The sequence below is a fragment of the Leptopilina boulardi genome, unplaced genomic scaffold, assembly GCF_019393585.1.
Source record: "Leptopilina boulardi isolate dan_hultmark-lab unplaced genomic scaffold, ZJU_Lbou_2.1 LbouV2_165, whole genome shotgun sequence".
Taxonomy (NCBI): domain Eukaryota; kingdom Metazoa; phylum Arthropoda; class Insecta; order Hymenoptera; family Figitidae; genus Leptopilina; species Leptopilina boulardi.
The window spans coordinates 5,063,059-5,084,672 of NW_026137713.1; the positions used below are offsets into that span (position 1 = coordinate 5,063,059).

The window sequence follows — 21,614 nt, forward strand, 5'->3', positions numbered from 1 at the left end:
TTACTATTATGTTAGAAAAAAAAAAAAAAAAATTTTAAGTCTGACTAAAGTAACTTTTACTACTAACACGAAAATATATATCAAGTCTGACTAAAATTATCTTTTACTACTGATACAAAATTTATTTCTACAACTGAAGCGTAAATTTAGAAAAGTCTGTCTGAAACTGCCTTTTACTACTTAGAACAAATATACAAAAAAATATTTAAAGTCTGACTAAACCTGGATTTATCTACTGATACTAAATTAACTGTAATTTGAATGTCTGACAAAAATCTACTTCTACTACTGAAATGAAAAATTATAGTCTGACCGAAACTGCCTTTTACTACTTAAACCAAATATGCAAACAAAATTTCAAGTCTGACGAAACCTGGATTTTACTACTGATACTTCATATGCAAAAAAAAATCATATCTGACTGAAATCCTATTATTTTTAATTTATTCACGGTTTGTTGGCGATTATTATTATTATTATTACTATTATTATTATTATTATTATTATTATTATTATTATTATTAATATTATTATCTTTTTAATTATTTATTTGTTTATTTATTTATTTATTTATTTACACAGCATAAACGGGCTTACAAAAGAGATGAATAAAAATGCGTTTTCGCACAAATGAAGTACTAAATTATAATTATAAAAAAAAAATTGATTATTATTATCATTATTATTATTAATAATTTTCCTTTTGTTTTATTGCATGTTCACATAATGATAAAATTATAGTTGATCAAAAGAAATTTTAATTAGCTTTATACAAGAGATAATGTTCAATAAAGTCAAACAACTTTAATTAACAATTATTTGACTGTCCGACAAAATTAGTTAGTTAATTATTTCTATAAAATTAACACAATTTTTTACGGACATGAAAAATAAGAGAAAATTTTTTTTTTTATAATTATTATTATTTTATATTCTTATTATCGAATGAAAAAATTGTTTTCTTTATTATACTCTAGATTCAAATTAGTAAAAAATAATTAATTCAAAAGCAAAAAATCAGTTACTGATTTAAATAGTAATATTACTACTAATTATTTTGTTAAAAATAACTATTAGTTATATTTATTTTTAAGTTATGTAAAACAACTGAATTAACTAATTAATTAATAACTAAAATAATTAGTTCTTTTACTAATTAATAGGTAGTTATATTTTACTAATTAATAATTAATTTACTAATTTTTAAATTACTAATTAATAAATTACTAATTAATAATTTACTAATTAATAAATTACTAATTAATAAATTACTAATTAATAATTAATTTACTAATTAATAAATTACTAATTAATAATTAATTTACTAATTTATAAATTACTAATTAGTTTACTAATTAAATGACTATAATTATTAATTTTTCACGAATTGCTGAAGCAAAAATTGATCAATGATTTTACTAATAATTAGTTACTTTCAACTATAATTCAAATTTAGAGAGAAAATTATTAAAATAAAATATTATTTTTCAATGGTTTTTCTTTTTTTAATTTTATTAGGCTAATTTAAAATTATTTAAGTTAAAACGATAAAAAACCATCAAATATTGGGAAAATTGACGTGAACTCGACAATTTGAAAATTTTTACGAAAATGAAAGATTGTTCATACGCGGTATAAAATGAATTTCAATCGTAACAATTTCGAAGAAAAATTCTATAAAGACGCTGCTTCTTTTGTATACGTATATATATATATATATTAAAGAAACAAAAAAAGAATGACCTTGAATTACGCAACATGTTCAAAGGATCGAATCCGACAAGTTACGACGACAACGTTCCTTCTCAATTTCAGAAAACAATCTGCAAGAGCAACATTGAAGAGACATGCGCGCACCATTATATACAATGGTCACACTTTTCACTCTCTCTATATATATACGATGAGAAGAGAGGAAAACTATATCTTCAAAACACTCCTGTACCAGTTTGCAATATGTGCGCAATCATTTCATCCCTTATTATTATTATTATTATTACTATTATTAATTCAAATCAAAATCTATTTTTAATTTATCGAAATAACGTGAATATTCAATTGATTAACTCAATACTATCAAACTCTAAATATAGGTCCAGGGATATGGGATAATTGAGAATTGGACCAAAAGTAGTGATGAGAGAGATGAACTGTGTTGGAGTGATATTTTTTTTTTTTATCTGGTGCATCAATATATATATATATATATATATATATAGGAGTGAGAGGTATGTTGGCACGTGTTCGTATGTGTCAATCTCATGGTGAACATACCAAGGTAAACGGACAAACATCGGAGAGGAAGCGGCGAGAAATGGGTGGTAACACACAACTGATGCTGCCTAGTCGTTTGGTGGGGTTGCTTCGTTATGGTCGTTCGAACCCTACATCTCTCTCAACAGTGAGAAAGTGACACTCGACCCTAACTGTTGACAAGATTTAAAAAATAAACTCTCTCATGGCGCGCGCGCTCGCTCTTTCTCCGGAAGTGAAATAAGTAAAAATTAATTTCCGTATATGAAAAAAAAAAATTATTTTCAACAACAATACTGATAGAAATTTTCTGTCATTCTGATGTGCAATTGAAAAAAAAAAATTTTAAAGTTATTAAGTATACATTTAAATTTAATTAATAAATTTTTTTATTTATTTTTATTTATTTAATTTATTATAATTTATTTATTTTAATTTTTTATTTATATTTATTTACATTTATTTATATTCAGTTGTAATTTATTTATATTTTATTTACCACTTCTTTATTTTTATTTATTTTTCTTTTATTTAATTTATTTTTATTTAATTATATTTATTTAATCTCGGCAATTTGTTTAAATAGAAAAAATTGTGATCTTATTTGAAAAACAAATTGCAACTTATTTAATTCAATTTAATATTAAATTGCAACTTATTTTAATTCAACATCACAATTATTTGAAATATTAATTAAATAAATAACTTTTAAAATTAAATTTACCTATTTAAAATTTATTAATTAAACAATAAATTTTTTTTGTAACGGCTTTTTCGCCTGTTTAATCAAATAAATAAATAACTTAAAACATATTTTAAGTTTAAATAATTAAAATTTATTAAATAATAACTCGAAAAATATTTTAAGGTTACGTTCAACGATTTATCTTAATATATATTTATTATAATTATTAGAATATATAATTATAATATAATAATAAATATAATAAAAAAACAAAGATAATAATAATAATAATAATAATAATAATAATAATATATAACTATAATTAATTAATAATAGATAGCAAAAATAACAAACATAAAATGCAAATTAATTTTTTTTTTTTTAACAAATTTAAAGACAAAAATTCCAATGAAAAAGTTTACTTTTATTTTTCTCAATTTGTTTTATTAAAAAAAAAAAGGAAAAAAAAACCTAATAAAACTTGACCCGTTAGAACTTAATTTTTCATGGAAATAAAATTTCGATTTTTCAACGATGCAATAGTGAACATAAAAAACTTGCAAGTTCTATATATATATATACACAAAAAATTGTATATTTATGATCGTAATATTTTACAGAATTTAATGGAAAATTTACCATTGAAAATAGCTTAAAAATTTTAAATAATAAAATTTCCATCTCTATAAATTTTTTACGCAAAAAAAAAAAAAAAAAAAAAAAAAAAACATATACTTGTGCATATAAATTACGTAATTTCGAAGAATTTCTATATTATATATTTATATTATAAAAGAATATATTGTAATAAAAAGAATAATAATTCTTTGAAAAAATGCTTTTTCTATTCTTTTCATTTTTTTTTTTTTTTATAATAAATTTCTTTATTTGATTTTTAATACAAAATCCTGCATTTTAAATTTATATATATTTTTTACAATGGATATTATATATGGAAAAGACTTTTATATCACCTTAAAGTTGGGGAAAAAAAATATGAGAGAAAAAAGTAATTGAGTATTTTTCTCGATGAAAAGTAAAAGGATTAGATAATTATATTTTATAATACATATATATATTCTTTTGGCTGTTCGCGGAAAAATATTCATGACCATGAACTGGTTTTGGATAAATTTAGCGTCAGAGGGAAATCATATATAAAACTTAACAAGAAACAAATGGAACAAACTTTAAAGGCTGTTAAGGTAAATTGCACAAAATGAATTCAACTATTAATTTAGACAAAATGTGTGTAAATCGCACTTGTAATTATGAAACAAAAAACAATTCTCAATTTTTAATATCACATATTTTCAAAACAATTTCTTTTAGTTATTAAAATTTTATTATTTTCACAATTAAAATTTTTAATAAAAATTATTATTTATTACAATTAAAAATAGCTTTGTTCTCTAGGAATTTTAAAAAATATTCACGATTTGCCAAAGGTGAATCAACAGGTTTTTTAGAGGGTTCATTTTTTAAAATATTTTTAAAAAAAATACTAAAAAATAAAATGAAAAAAAATTTAAATCTAAAAAATTTTTTATTTAAAAATAATTGCAATTTTCCATTGTTTATAAAAAAAAGGTATGAAAAGTTTTTTTTTTATCGAACTTAGCTAAAAACAATAAATAAATATTTTCTATTTATTTATATAACAATGTAGAATTTCTCGTTGAAAGGACAAATAAATATCAATTTTATATATATTAAAGTATCTAACTCAATTTCGTTTAACTTTTATTATTATATGTTTAAAAATAAAACTTTATTTGCTTTTCCACCCATCTTGATGATAATATTATATAGAAAATGAAGAAAGTTTTTGATTTATCTTTTGAAAAAGTTTACACAGAGTAATGATAATTATGAAACTTTAATCAAGTTTTGGTGAGACTGCAAAATTTATAAGAAACTAAGATTCTATAAAAAATTATATACAATTTAAAAAGTACATACAATGAAAAAAAAAATTTATTTGATTCAAATAATTGGTTTCTTAACTATTATCAAATAAATATTTATTTGTATCAAATAAATATTTACTTGTATCAAATAATTATATTATTTGAGTCAATTAAATCGTATTTGTTTCAAATACAAAAATTATTGGTTCAAATACAGTTTATTTAATTCAAATAAAAATTATTTGGCACAAGTAAATATTTGTTTGAGTCAAGTATTTGAATCAAATAAATTTTTTTTTTATTGATTTACTAATTGAAACAATTTTATTCACTATTTCTCCTCGATTTCATTATGTTCAAATTGTAATTGCACATCTGAATAGGAAAATATCTGTCAGAGACAATTGGAATTATTAATTTATCTTCGGAGAAAAATAAAGTTGTAAATTTAATGAAATAAAAAAAAATGAATTCAAAATATTCAAAAGTAAAATTTTTCATTAATTTTTTTTTGTAAATTTTTTTTTTCCCAATATAACACGGATTTTGGTCTATAATGTTATACAATTTAACGGTGCAGTGTTCGAAGTAATTTAATGCTACATTGCTTCTAGGTTGAAACAATATGTCGTAAAATTTGAACTTAAAAATTTATTTTTAGATATATATATTTGTTAAAGAAACATTTTATGAACTCTATTTTTTGATATTATGGTTAAAATATTTTCCATATCAATCACTGAAATGTTTCCTTTATATACAATATAGAATTGAAAAATTAAATTTATCCTTCGCGCAAAAATAATAAACAAAATATATTTCTCAAGACTGTTTCTTGATCAAGATTATAATGAAAACAAAGTTTTCAACAAACGATGAGATGCAACTTATAATAAAACAAGTATTTAGTCTAGAGGAGTTTGTTAGACAAGCACATCTTCTTTAGAAACATTTTCCTGCTCAACTATATTACACAGAAAAAAAACCTACCAAAATAAAAAGGACCAAAAAATAAGGAAAAAAAAGTACCTTAAAAAAATTCTATTTTCGCAAAGACATGGAAAATTAAATAATTAATTTTAGAAAAAAATTTTTTGAGAAAAAATTAAATAGAAAATTAAGATTTTACACTATAATAAAAAAAAAAAAAATTACCTGATAATGATGATAATGAAAAGAATGTATTAAAAAATTTCTTTAGTTTTCAAAGAAAGGAAAAAAGAACAAAAGAAGGGAAAATAATACGCTTTGGTGTTTTTAAAAAAAGGGGAAATATTCACAATTCTCATTGGATTATGATGAAAGATGAGTTCTTTCAAAAGAAATTCTAACCAATGTCCAAGAGAAGGCGTTGGAGCTCGCCGTCATGCTCTTCCAGGTGGACCAACATCAAAGAGTGTAAGAAATATCTATGGAAATAATACTGGACCAGGATCACCTCTACGACATAGAACAAAATATGAATTGAGAAGCATTAGTTTTGAAGGAACTAAAGTCTTACCATGGACAATCAGGTGAGACATTTTCACAATTCCTTTTCTATATTTTATAGAAAATTTTTTTTCTAAATCTAAATAAAAATTTTCGGTCTGACTAAAAGTGTGACTAAAATTAATTTCTACTACTGAAATTATAATTTTAAAGTCTGGCTGTAATTTGCTTTTACTACTGATAAGAAAATTACTAAAAAAATAAGTCTGACTAAACCCTGTTTTTACTACTTATACGAAATATAGAAAAATTTTAGTCTGACTGAAGCTGTCTTTTACTAATAATACTAAATATATACAAAGTCTGAATAAATTAACTTTTACTACTGAAAACATAATTTTTCAGTCTGACTATAACTGCCTTTTTCTACTGATATTAAATTTACTATTTCTATGTCTGAGTAAATTGACCCTTACTACTGAAATCATAATTTTGAAGTCTGGCTAAAACTGAATTTTACCACAGAAAATAAATTATTTTTACGTCTGACTGTAACTGACTTTTACTACTGAAATTATAATTATAAAGTCTGACTGAAACTGACGTTTACTACTGTTACTAAACGTAGACAAATTTCAAAGTCTGACTAAATTTTTTTTCTCTATTAAAACCATAATTTTAGTCTGGCTAAAACTGTCTGTTTCTACTAATACTAAATTTACAAATATTTTGAAGTCTGACTAAAAGTGAATTTTACTACTGAAACTCTAATTTTAAAGTCTGACTAAAACACTCTCTTTCTACTGATACTAAAATAAAAATTTTTAAAATATAATAAAAAATTTCCATTTTCTACTAATAAAAAAACAATACTTTGAAGTCTGACTAAAACTGACTTTTACTACTGATATTAAATATACAAAAAATTGAAGTCTGACTAAAACTGCCTTTTTCTACTGACACTAAATTTACAAAAAAAAATCAAGCCTGACAAAAAATTTACTCCTACTACTGAAACTTAAATTTATAGTCTGATTAAAACTGCCTTTTACTACTGATGGGTCAATCCATTATATTTCGAATGAAGTGGTCGCTGACTAATTTTTAAAAATTATAATACATTGCAGGAATGATTTTGAAGTTATCAAGATCACGAAATGAAAAGAATTTTATTAAAATTTTAATTATTTATTGCAAAATATGACTTTAAAGTATATGAGGTGCTGAAAACTGTCAATTTTTTAGCCATTAGAAAATATGCAAAAATACGTAGAATTTACCATAAAAATAAAATTTTTTTTTTGTAATTTACTAAGAATGAATAAATTTATCATTATCAATTGATGTAATTATTTAAATATGTGAAATAATATATAAAATATGATTTTCAAGTTCGCCTGTCAAATAACCTAAATTTGCAAATTTCATCTATTAAGTGTGAGAAAGAGAAGTCATTAAATTGAAAAAAACCTTACCAAATATAAAGTACCTGTGACTAACTTTTAGTTTTTCTTAGCACTTTTATCCTTTTTTCTTCATAAATGTGAAATAAAAAGCAATAAAAATTGGCACTTTGCTTATTTTCACTATTTTCAAATGTAAATAACTTTCTTGGAGAAAACTGAAAAATTACAAAACTTGGGCAATATCTAATTGATCACTAAATACACACACTGGAAAAAAATTCGCTTTGGTCCCGAAGATACTTTTTGAGATAATTAAGTTTAAACTTTTCACAATTTTTATCAGGTTAATACATGTAGTTTTTTAAGGACGAAGTTAGGTTTTATTGGTTAAATATTTTGAACTAACTTCAATTTTATAAAAATCACATGCATTAACCTCATAAAAATTGTGAAAAATTTAAACTTAATTATCTCAAAAAGTATCTTCGGGACCAAAGCGAATTTTTTTCCAGTGTGTGTATTTAGTGATCAATTAGATATTGCCCAAGTTTTGTAATTTTTCAGTTTTCTCCAAGAAAGTTATTTACATTTGAAAATAGTGAAAATAAGCAAAGTGCCAATTTTTATTGCTTTTTATTTCACATTTATGAAGAAAAAAGAAAAAAAGTGCTAAGAAAAACTAAAAGTTAGTCACAAGTACTTTATATTTGGTAAGGTTTTTTTCAATTTAATGACTTCTCTTTCTCACATTTAATAGATGAAATTTGCAAATTTAGGTTATTTGACAGGCGAACTTGAAAATCATATTTTATATATTATTTCACATATTTAAATAATTACATCAATTGATAATGATAAATTTATTCATTCTTAGTAAATTACAAAAAAATTTTTTTATTTTTATGGTAAATTCTACGTATTTTTGCATATTTTCTAATGGCTAAAAAATTGACAGTTTTCAGCACCTCATATACTTTAAAGTCATATTTTGCAATAAATAATTAAAATTTTAATAAAATTCTTTTCATTTCGTGATCTTGATAACTTCAAAATCATTCCTGCAAAGTATTATAATTTTTAAAAATTAGTCAGCGACCACTTCAGTCGAAATATAATGGATTGACCCTGATATAAAATTTACACAAATTTTAAAAGTCTAGCTAAACCTGCCCTTTGCCACTGACAACGATTTTACAAAAAAAAAATTTCGCTATCTAATTGAAAATAGTAGCGAAAACTATATTTATTAGCCAAAAATATTACCTACTTAAAAATTTGTTAAACATTTTAAACTTCAAAAAAAAAAATTAATTAAAATTACAATTTCTTCAAATTTTCAAAAGACAGAATTAAATAATTATTTAACATTCATACACACTAAGTTTTCGATGAAATATCTATTTTGAAATTTTCACGCTACCATAAATCATGATGATCCCGAGTAAACTGAGATTACATGCTTTAATTACATAAATATAATTAAGTCCTGTTCAAATCAACATAAGCAGAGATTTATACATTCTATACTTGAATTTTGATATACCGTTTTGTTATTAAAAAAATATTAATTTCAAATACTACTTAATTAATTAATTAATTAATTTAAGAAAGAAAGTAATAAAAATAAAAAATTTATATTCAAAATAAAAAAAAATTACACTATATAAAATTATTTTAATCGCTTTTACGTTTGGCATTAGATTTTCGTAATTTAATTATTAAATTAAAGGGAAATTCAATCTAAATGTGTCAACTAATATGTATGGACTTGATAGGTTGCAGAATATCAGTTTAGAATCGATTAATTGGCATCGAATGTACACGTGACGTGTCAATATCTCTTTACGTGACTATTGCTTAAAATATTATTATTACTATTATCATTATTTATTTGGCTTCAAAAATTTCATCAATTATTATTATTATTATTATTATTGTTATCATAAAAATTCAAAATTTATTTTTAAAATCCCACTGCGATCAAATGAAATATGATAACATGAATAAATCGTGCTTCGAATGTATAATATATAAGATGAAGGATTTTCTCTGGAAAACAATATTCCTTCAACTAAGATTGCGCATTTAAGTGTGAGCAATCAAGAAAGTGAATGAAATGGCAAAATTTCAATTATAACGATGAAGAAACAATTTTGTTGATTAAAATGAGAATTACTCGCTGAATGTGCGAGGCGGGAAAAAAAAAAAATATGAAGAATTTCCAAGAGGTTGCTTTATTTTAAAAACCCCAACAAAAGAGAAACTGTTATTACATATTTTATGAATGAAGATATTATTCGTTTTTTTTTTCATATTCAAAGCTGTTAATGAAAAAAAAAGAAAGTATCTTTTAAAAAAATGTCATTTTTATGAAAAGCTATTTAGTTCCATGAAAAGAAAACAAAAGCATCGGTTGGTTGGTTATTTCGAAATATTTTTTTTGATAAAGAAGGAAATAATCTTTTTTTTTTTTTTTTTCGTTTTTTCTTCTTTAATATTTAAACATTTTTCTGCAGGCAAAAATTAATATAGATCAAGGTTGACATTTATATATATATATATATATATATATATATAAACAAGATTTTCAAATGGGAGGAAAAGTTGTTGATTTATACCAAAGTTATTGCTATATATACATTCTTTCTATACTTTGTAATGTGTTTTTCAATTTCTTTCTCTCGAATGATATAGGTTTTTAAAACGCAAGGGAAATATCAATTTCATCTTTAAACATGAAGATTCCATTTTAAAGTAATCTGGTCAATAAATTTTCTATATACAGTTTATCGAAAATAATTTATATTTATAAAAAAAATTAGAAAAATTAAATAAAGACAAAATTATAATCAAAGGATTAAACTATTATATGTAAAAACTATGTAACTATTAACTAGAAATTTGAACTATTTCATCAAAATTGCGAATAGATGCAAAGAGAAGTTGCTAGCTAATATAACTATAAAGTTTCAAAGTCAGTATAGTATAGTGTCAAACTTATAGTTCCGTTCCATTACTCAAAAGTTCCTGATTGACTCATTTTAATTTTTTTTTCACTTTAGATAATTTTTTTCCTAATTTTTCAATTCAAAAATTCCAAAATAAAATTTCGATAATCGAAATTTAAACAATTTTTCAAAATAATTTTCTTTCACAAAAATTATCTTAAAATGTATATAAAAAAAAAATTTTTTAATCGCGTCGAATAATTTTTAAAAAAGAAACACTTGAAAGTATAAAAATAAAATCAAAACAGAACTCACTACTTAAAATCCCAGTCCGATAACTTTTTTTTCCAGTCGCATGATTTACGACCAAGGTTAAAAATGGTATTGAAGATCTATATAAAATCGATGCACTCACCTGAAACAGAGAATAAAAAAATATTTTTAATAATTTTAATAATTAATTATTTATTTTATTGATTTTATTGGGTTACATTTTATTTATTAATATTATTATTTTATAATATTTAATCTAATTAAATTAAATATAATTTAGAAAAAATATTTCATGAGAAAGTGTTTTGAAATCGGTTAAACTTTTACAAAGTATTCGACAAACGTAACTTTTATTTTAGTGAGAAAAAACTTTGAAACCTTGAAAACCCTTGAAAGTATGGAAATTGAATAGGTACATATAGAAAAAAAAATATTCACGACAAAAATTTTCCATGAGAAATATTTTTCCTGCGCAGTATTTTTGATAAAAATTTTCTTTTCTTTGCAATGTCACATTATTATTTTTTTTAGGTACTTTGATTTATTTTTATATACTGTAATAGTTTATTATTAATAATACTTATAATTATAATAATTCACATTTTTATAATATTAATTTTTATAATTATTATTTTTAAAATAAATTTAATATTTATCATATTTATAATATTAATTTTAATAATTATTATTTTTTATAATTATATTAAAATAAAAATACTAAATTAAATTAATTTTATTTTATTACACATTTATAAAAGTAAAAGAGAATTACTGCCATTGCGTATATGAGGCGGAAAATAGTTTTTTTTTCTTTTCTTCGAAAAAAAAATAAGTTTATAGCTTTCCGTATGAAATTGAAATTTTAGAATGAGATTACTTCTCCAACACTCATAAAAATATTTATTTCCGGTGCACACACTGCAGTCACACGATATATAAGAAGGTGTAAATTAAAAAGAATTGAATTATAGCTCAATTCACGATTTCGTTTTTAACCATATAATCCAAACTAATGTCGTTTTTTGTCAAATTATAATTTTTTATTTCTCATATATATATTTGTTCTATATTTAAAGCATTTTTTATTTATTTGATATAAAGAAAAATTATTTTTAAACAAAAATTATTTAAACATAGAGTAATTTTAATAAATATATTTTTAATATTTTTCTTTCTATTAGTATGAAAAAAAAGGTTTTGTGTTTGGAACAAATTTGTTTTTGTTAGACAATTTTGGTTGCTGTAACCAAATATTTCGGTTGGCTGAAACGAGTTATTTCAACCAAACATTTGGTTAGGTCAAGAAAATTATTTGTTTGTATATTTTTGAATTACCACCAAAATTTGGTTATAACAAAATAATTTGGTTAACACAAAATAATTTAGTAAATACAACAAAATAATATTTGGTTAACACAACAAAATAGTTTGGTCAAAAAAACCAAATGATCGTTTGTTATTCTAACCAAAATTTTGTTACGACAACCAAATATAAAATTACAAAAAAAAAACTGTTGGTTTAATTTGCAAAAAAATTTGGTGGAGATAGCCAGAAATTTTTTGTTATGCCAACAAAAAACACTGAACCAAATTTATTTGTTGACTCAACCAAATAGTTTGTTTAAAAAAATGTTTTGTTATCCCAACCAAATTTTGATTGCTGAGACGAAATAATATTTTTTTCAAAATTATTCTTTTTGTACAAAAGGGATATTTTTATTTCCTGACAATTTATAAATAAATAATTTATTGATATAAAATAAAAAAACTTACGTCAGGTGAAAAATTAATTAAAATAGATTTTCCAAAAGAATTGAAAGCTTTGAAAAAAGAGGGAAATTTACAGGAAGGAATTTCATTATTGAAAATAAATACTTTTCTCAATGTACTCGCTCTTTGAAATCAAAGTGAATGAAATAAAATGTGAATGAAACTGATTTAAAATAGAGAGAGGAAGCTGAAACTACAATTTTGTAAAATGTCGTTTTTTGTCCTTCTTAAGAAAAAAAGGGACAAATTAGTAAAAAAAAAAAAATAAAAATTACTCTCGATGTTTACACATTTTACGCTGCAGTTTACTGTATGTAAAAATGACGGGGGATTATCGATAAAAAAAAAAAAAAGTTATGCACATTTGGGGGCATGGAGAGGACCCTATATGTATATAGAATTCATGCCACTGCACGGGGAGGTTCTTTCGCGTTTCAGGTAACTCTCTCTTTATAATTAACCTTTATTACTATCACGCTAGCTTCGTGTCGAGCAACTCTTTTGTGTCGTGTCGATCGATCTCAATCATGCTTGACCGAGTGGAAGGCCAGGCATCAGGCCAGAGTCCTCTCTTTTCTCTTCTTCTCTCTCTCTCTCTTATTTACCCCCCGTTCAACAGTTTCCTATACACTCGTTGTTACTCCTCATATCCCCATATCATCTCACCGACGAGATGCAGAAGGTAATTCAACCGTTTCAAATCACTTTATATACTATGTCTGATGCGAATATATATATGTATACACTATATTTATTTATTTATTTAATCAATATATTTCTGTCACTACCAAAATCGATTTTAATCAATGTAAACGTCCTTGTATGATTTTTCTTTATTTAAATAACTTGTTTTTATTCAAAAATAAATTATCAATTTAATATATTGCTCCTGTCTGACTGAAACGTGTCTTTAACTACTTACAGAAAAAAAAATTTCAAATACTCTTGTATGGAACAAATTAAAACGTTGTTTGACTAAAAGTAGTTTTTACTATACTAATCACAATATTTACAAGATAATAATTTTCTTTCTGACTAAATTGACTTTCACTACTGATAAGAAAACAAAAATTGTTTTTTAAACAAAAAAAATTTCAATGTCTGACTAATGCTAACTCATACTACTGGAAGAAAATTTACAAGAATTATTCAAAATATGACTAAAACTGTCATTTTCTACTGATGTATAACAATTTCTATTAAATTACCATTTACTAATGAAACGAAAATTTTTCAAAGTCTGACGATAACTGCTTTTTACTACTTATATCAAATTTACAAGAATTTATTAAAGTCTGACTAATATTAACTATTACTACTTACTGTCATAATTGGAAAATTTAACTAAAACTATCTTCCACTACAGATAGAAAATTTAAAAACATTTCTAGGTCTGCTTAAAAATTTACTTTTACTACTGAAAACATAATTTTTCAGTCTGACTATAACTGTCTTTTTCTACTGATATTAAATTTACAATGTCTATGTCTGACTAAATTGACTCTTATACTACTAAAATAATAATTTTGTAGTCTGACTAAAACTGAATTTTGCTACAGTGAATAAATTATTTTTACGTCTGACTGTAACTGACTTTTACTACTGAAATTATAATTATAAAGTCTGACTGAAACTGACATTTACTACAGTTACTAAACGGACACAAATTTCAAAGTCTGACTAAATAATTTTTTTCTATTAAAACCATAATTTTCAAGTCTGGCTAAAACTGTCTTTCACTACTGATAAATTTACAACCATTTCCATGTCTGACTAAATTGCCTCCTACTACTGAAACAATAATTTTAAAGTCTGACTAAAACTTTTTCTTTTTCCACTGATATTAAATTTACAAGATTTTTTAAAGTCTGACTAAAACTTTTTCCTTATATCGAAAGAAAAATTGTAAAGTCTGACTATTACTGACTGTTACTACTGAAACTATAATTTTAGTCTGACTTAAGTCCTTTTCTACTGATACGAAATTTACAAAAAAATTTCAAAGTCTGACTAAAACTGCCTTTAACTACTGATAACGAATTTACAATCATTTCCATGTCTGACAAAATTGACTTTTACTACTCAAATGAAAATTTAAGAATTTTGACTGGAATTAAATTTTTCTACTAATACTTAAAAAAAAACTCACTACGAGAATTTTCAAAGCCTGACTAATATTGACCTTTACTACTTACTGCCCTAATTTCAATGACTTGTAAAAACTGCCTTTTACTACTAATAAATAATTTCTAATTCCTTTTATCTCTCACTAACTTGACTTCTACTACTTAAACGAATATTTATTATTATTTATTTATTTACGAATATTTATTTCGCCTGAAATTGACTTTTTGATAATACATAAAAAAAAGTATCAGTTTTAGTTTGAAAAAATATGTTTACATAACACTTAAACGACCTTTTATACTCCCTTGAGTATATATATATATATATATATATAGTTATAAATTGGCCAAGTGAGCAGTTTATGTAACCAAAGGAAAGACATAATCATCATTAAGGAGCATATTGCTTTTAGTAAATATTAAGTTAATCAGAAATTTTAAAAGTTGAAATATCTCTATAGGAATATAGCTGATATTAATAATCTCCATACCAATTATACAAGGACAGAGAATTTAATTTTCACAAGTTTCAACAATTATTTACGCATTCAAAATGGAAAAATTATTATTTTTTTATACAATATACCGATTAGATAATAATTTTTCTTTCTAATATAAAAAATTAGAGAACAAATAAAAAATTCTACATTTAAGTAGGAAATTATAATTTCTCAAAAATCTCATCATTTTTTGTAAAAAAAAAAAAGCAAAAAAAACATTTAGGTCAAAAGTTCGATTGCAAATCCAAACTCATTGGTTATGATTCCATATTGTATAAATGAGCATGTCGATATCAAAATGAAAACGCGTATTTCACTTCTATGTAAATTAAAACGTTTCTCTTTTTTTTTCTCAATGTAATACATATGTTTCTGATAAAAAATTTATGGAGAACAAAAAATATGTTTGTCATGGCTTTTTTATGTTGATTTATTTTTATTAAGAATTTCAATTTAACAGAATATTCTCATATTTAATTGAATTTTTAAATGACAGAAATTTCAATTCACCAAATTTTAATTTGTCCAAATTATTTTTTATTTGGATGAATTTTTAATTAATAGAATTTCAATTGACAGAAAAAAATTCGGCGCAATTTTTTAAAATTGACAAATCACGATTCGGCGTCTTAGAAATTCTATCAATTAAAAAATTCTTACAAATAAAAATTCGGACAAATTGAAATTCGGTGAATTGGAATTTCAGTCATTGAATAATTCGAATTACATAAAATTTGATTGAATGAGAATTCTGTTATAAATTCAAATTCTTTTAAATAAAAAGTCATGAAAAATTAAATGACTGTAAAATAAAAAATTCTGTCAAAAATTTTGTTAAGTAAAAATTCGTATATAAAACAAGAAAAAAAATCCTGACAAATTTTAATATGAAAAAAGAAAATTTGTGTAAAAAAAAAAAATTATTTCTAATAAAATTCTTTAAAATGAAAATTCTATTGATTTTTATGGGAAAATCATGCACCTGTTTTAAACCCCATGTCAATGTTCTAGTTCAAGGTTGAAGGACCGCTTTCAGATTGTTTTTTTTTTCGTTTTCCAATATTGAAAAATAAAAAATTAATTTTCAACTCTAATAACACATATATATAAGTTTGTAAGATTAATAATGAAATTTCTACTCTTATATGAGTTTGAAAAATGTTTAGTGAGAATAACCCTTACGTGTTTGGCGTCAAAGATTCGACCCAGACACACTCTAGGTCATTTTGAAGAGAAATCTTTTCTGTTCGGCGTAACGCCAAGGGAAGAGGCATCATTTTCTTCATATATATATATATGTTTCAAACACAATAGTCATGCCATATTGTTTTCAGAATGAGAGAACAAAACACACAAACACACACAGAAAATACTTTTTTCGGTTGAAATTGATCTTTGTGCTTTCATTTTCTGTATATCTTTCAATGAGGTTGACCGAATTCTCACACACACAGAGAAAAAATCTAGAACATTTCAATAGATCAAGAGAAAAAGTGATGTGAAAAATGCTCAACGATTCAAAAATTAAATTTGACTATTTATATAATATATATAAATGTCACAACTAAAAAAAAATTCATATTTTTCTAAAGATTTATTATATAATATTCCTTGAATAACTGCCAAAGAGTGGTTCTTTTTTATATCATTATTTGCAACAATTGATAAACAAATTTCAAAAATACACTGAAAAAAAATTATTTTAAAGTCTCAGATAAAATAATTTTTAAGTTAATTAAATTTTATTTCAAGTACTGAGCAAAATTGTTTAATTCAAATAAAAATTATTTAATACAAATAAATATTTATTTGTGATAAAAAACAAATTGTGTGAATCAAATAAATTTCTTTCTCATTGTGTTTCCTTATTTATTTATCCGACAACCCGTGTAAATATAATTTTGAGTGTAAGAAAAAAAAATTATATGATTTTAATCGTATTAAAAATATATTATCACTTTTTCTAATTGACTTGAACTTGATTCTAAATACAATTCAAACGATTATATTACCTATATATAGATATATTTAAAGTAAATAGCTATTTATATAAAATTATTATGACACGCTTCATTTGCCGCTTTGATGATAAAGTTATTGAAATCCAAAATTTTATCTCACAATATATAACCATTTTATCATCATTCAATCGAAACAATAATTGAAATTCAAATTCGTTTCTAAAATCAAAGGAAAATTTAACACAGCGTAAAAAATTGCATCAATTCAATCGATTTTAATTAAGCATAAAATTTTCTTTGACAGAAATTCAATCACTAAAAATTCTCTCTCTCTTTTTTTTTTTTGTTGAGAATTATCTTTCTGGGTAATGTACACTCTGATAAGTGTTTTTAAAATATACATGTAATTTGAAATATGCTCATTCAGTGTGTGCACTTTTTTTTTTTTTTGAGTAAAAAATTTTTGGATATACATATTTTATAAAAAATTAATTCTAATTTAATGTTGAAAATTTGAATAATCAAATACATTAAGTACCACATCTACTGGGTAAACAGTTTTTAAAAGGGTATTTACGTGAAACTAAACAAAGAATTTTAAAATTATTATTTAAAAATTATTTAAAAATTATTTAAAAATTATTTTAATTTACTTAATAATTTAAAAGTATCAAAATAATACCAAAAAGTATTTATTTGATAATAATCAAGTAACCAATTATTTGAATTAAATAATTTTTTTTTTCAATATATATAATAAATATAAAATAAAGAAAAAGTAAATATAAAATTATTTATTTTATAAATAAATATTACTATTATAAATAAATTATTTTCATAATTATTTGATAATTATTCAATAAGGGTATTTTTAGAAGAAGAAAAATGACAATTTGAAACAGTATTTTTAGTTATATTGTTTGAGAACAAGTTTAATTGTTATCGATATTTTTTTTTTTTTTTTACAAAGAAGAAGTTTTTTATTTTTCAAAACTATAAGGACAACCTTAACTTTTCTCAAAAGAAAAGAAAACTCGTTAGAACTTATTTTTATATTCAGAACAAAAGACTATAAAATTGTAAATTACATTTAATACCAATTATTCTCAATATTGAAAATCGATTTAGAAACAATCAAAAAATAGAGAGGAAGTGTATCTTAAAGACAAAAGCTGAAAATGTCCATACAAAAGAAATTGGCAAACATTTTTCTTTGTCTCTGGTTAAACTTTCGTTTGCCCAAATGACCTAGAAAAGGGTCAATACTGAAAAATCAGTCTTTTATTCAGGTCAAGAGTTTTTTTTTTTTTTTAAAAAAAAAGGGCATAAATAGAGGCGTTACTTTGATATTTGAAGAACCGGAAGTCAAAGCACATGAATGCCTGTTCATTATATGGATTCATATACCGCGAGGCACCTATTGAATATCTACATTATCTTCATCCATGTATTTTATGAATTTTCTCACCTACAAAATACCTATACTCGATCGGTACCATCGCGATCTCTTTCTCCATCTTCTCTCTCTCTTTCTCTCTCTCGCTTTTTTTTGTCGATAACGTATAAGTAAAAGCGGACTCACACTTATCGGCTCCAGATATCTCTCTCACGCGCCTATATAACCCGATGAATAATGACCACGATAGTAACGACGCGTTTAAATAATGATAATTTTTTTTTACTATATTTATTATAAAAAAAATGTATTTTAATTTATTTATTATTTATTTTTTATTTATTAAAAAAAACAGTTGAAATGGAATTACAAGTTTTGCGCGCCCTTGACTTCTATGTAGCTTTAAAAAAAAAGAGACAAAAAAACTATTTTCAATTTAATGCGTTTAAAAATACTTAAGCGATAATATCATCCTTAAGGGATGATTTATTACTTTTTAATGATAGTGAAATAATTATCCCCACACCAAACACTTATTTTTTGTCTTGCAGAAAAATGCATATAAAAAAATACTGTGTTTTTAATCAATTTTTATTTTAGTTTTATAAAAATAAAAAAAAATAAATAAATGAAATAAATAAAATTCTTTGATACAAATTAAAAATATAAATAAAAAAATATAATAGATAAAATAAATAAATATATTTATTTTATTCTATTCTTTTTACTTTTATATTTTTTTTAATTTAAATTTTAATTTTATTGTACGAAAGAGCATTTTTTTCTGTTTGTAATCCGTTATATTTATTTATTTTTACTAAATAAATGAAAAAAATAAAATTCTTCGATACAAATGAAAAATAATAAAATAATAAAAAAATAAATGTATTTTATTTTTTTAACTTTTATTTTTAATTTTATTTACAGTACTTTGTTCGAAAAGACGTTTTTTTTGTTTACAATATAAATAAATAAAAAATAAATAAAATATAAAAAAATAAATTTATTTATTTACACGTAAACGAACTCACAAAAAAAAATTTCCCCTTTCGTAGTGAAGTACACTAAAATTGAAAAAATATAAAATACATTAATATGGAGATAATTATTTTTTAAAAACTAAACAACAATAATAACTAAGTAGCGTTGTTATTGATATCGAAATAAAATATTTTACGCAGAGACATTGTATAACTACTAAACGTAGAATTAAAAAACTCTAATTGTAAGTTATTACAGTATAAAATAAATAAAATGTAAATAAAATTCTTTAGTTCAAAAAATAAAAAAAAACAAATAAAATAAGTAAAATAAATAAATAAAAAATAATAATAGTAAATAAAATACAAAATAAAAATTCTCTCTGAGTGATTAATTATACCCTTTAATAAAAATTATATTTAAAAAAAACACCGTGCATAATTAATCTATCCTTTTTCTTTAATTTATAATTGTTATTTTTTTTTTTTTTTAAGGGAAAAGAAGCTGTATGTATGTTTTGAATTATTATATACGAAAAGAAGAATGATTTATGTTCAAATTCCCCCTGGGATGAAAACTTTTCGAGAGAAAAAAAAAAGTTTCGCATTTATACGTCTCAATTTGATGACGATGCTCTAAAGGGCTTTAAAATGCGCCGGAATATTGAGCTCTTGACTATTTAATTATTTAGTATAATAATCTCAAATGCAAAGGAAGAAAATGCAAAATTTCATTTAAATTCAAAAGATGTTCCTGAGAAATGACACACTGGGCTTTGAAAGAGAGAGAGAGAGTCTTTTTTTTGCTATATTTTACTTTTAAATAGAATTTTCACAAATTAATTACAGTAATTATTATTAAGTTTCATTTTATTTAAATTACAATAAGTAAAATTAACGTGCACTTACTATCAATTTTGATTATATTATGTTACAATTTTTAGGTTAAAGCCAATATATTTCAATTAAAAGATGTTTTTTTTCATTTTGGCCTAAATGGCTTTTAGTTTATTACAAAAATTGACATAAAAATGTGACGCGTTTCGACACAGAATTCTGTGTCCTCATCAGATACATTTCTGTAAAGATAAATTTTTTTAGAATTTTTTTCAAACGAAGATTAAAGTTCTTTTTTTCTTTCGAAGAATACATACCGACATTGTCACGTCTGTTTAATTTTGTTTATTTTATTTAGACATAATAATTTTAATCATCTGTAAAAATGTAAAACTGTAAGAACCAGCTATTACTTAAAATATTTTATCTAATTATCAAAAATTTACCTTTAATTAATTTTGAAAGTTGAATTGAAAAGATTGTTTATTTTATATATGTTTGTTTTAAGAAAATTGTTTTGAAAAATTTAAAATTAAAAATAAAACTTTTTTGAAACACATGTTTGACATGTGTTTCAATTTTGTTGGTTAGGAAAGTCAATGAAAAACAGATTTAGTATTGAGAATCAGAACGGTGTCAAGCCAAGGTTCATATAAAAAGTGCTAAAAGTATAAAGGTCGGTTCACAAACATTATGATATTAACTGTAAATAAATGTAACTTAACTTTTCAACATCAGTTTTAAAGTTGATTGAACTATTTTCTTTTAAAATATAATACATTTCTATAATTTTTCGTTTTCGTAAATTTTTTTCGGAATATAAAATTTTAACATCATTTGATGAAAAGTTAAACTGATGTTTTAATTCCGTTGAATGTTTACAAAGGGCTGTTTCTTTACTTTTAATAGACTCCTGATATTTGTGTCCAGATATTCTATTCTTTAGATGCTGTGATGTCTGACCTACATAACATGAATTACAATTTTTACAATTTATTTTATAAACTAAATTAATTTTTTCAAAATTGGGAAAACAGTCTTTGGGCAATTTTAGTATATTATTTTCAAGTTTATTTATGGTTTTAAAAACGACTTTAACATTAAATTTACTGAACATTCTAATCAGAGTACTTGAAAA

At 22.7% G+C, this 21,614-nt stretch overlaps 1 protein-coding gene and 1 long non-coding RNA gene across 4 annotated transcripts in view; one reads left to right on the forward strand and one right to left on the reverse strand.

Moving 5' to 3' along the window:
- Nucleotides 1–2,337: 2,337 nt before the first annotated feature.
- The window catches only part of LOC127277125 (GTPase-activating Rap/Ran-GAP domain-like protein 3), a 50,774-nt gene continuing 31,497 nt past the window's right edge, over nt 2,338–21,614 (forward strand). For 2 of the 3 annotated variants that reach the window (XM_051297970.1, XM_051297973.1), the window contains exons 1-2: nt 2,338–2,497; nt 5,463–6,362. In XM_051297970.1, coding sequence (XP_051153927.1) covers nt 6,154–6,362 — 209 coding nt within the window. In that variant the 5' untranslated portion in view covers nt 2,338–2,497; nt 5,463–6,153. The remainder of the gene's footprint in view (nt 2,498–5,462; nt 6,363–21,614) is intronic. The other variant, XM_051297971.1, reaches the window with a different exon arrangement.
- Nucleotides 20,435–21,078, reverse strand: LOC127277140 (uncharacterized). The gene is made up of 3 exons (XR_007842324.1): nt 20,923–21,078; nt 20,794–20,853; nt 20,435–20,718 (listed from the first exon to the last, which is right to left on the reverse strand). It is a non-coding gene; the product is annotated as an uncharacterized LOC127277140 (long non-coding RNA).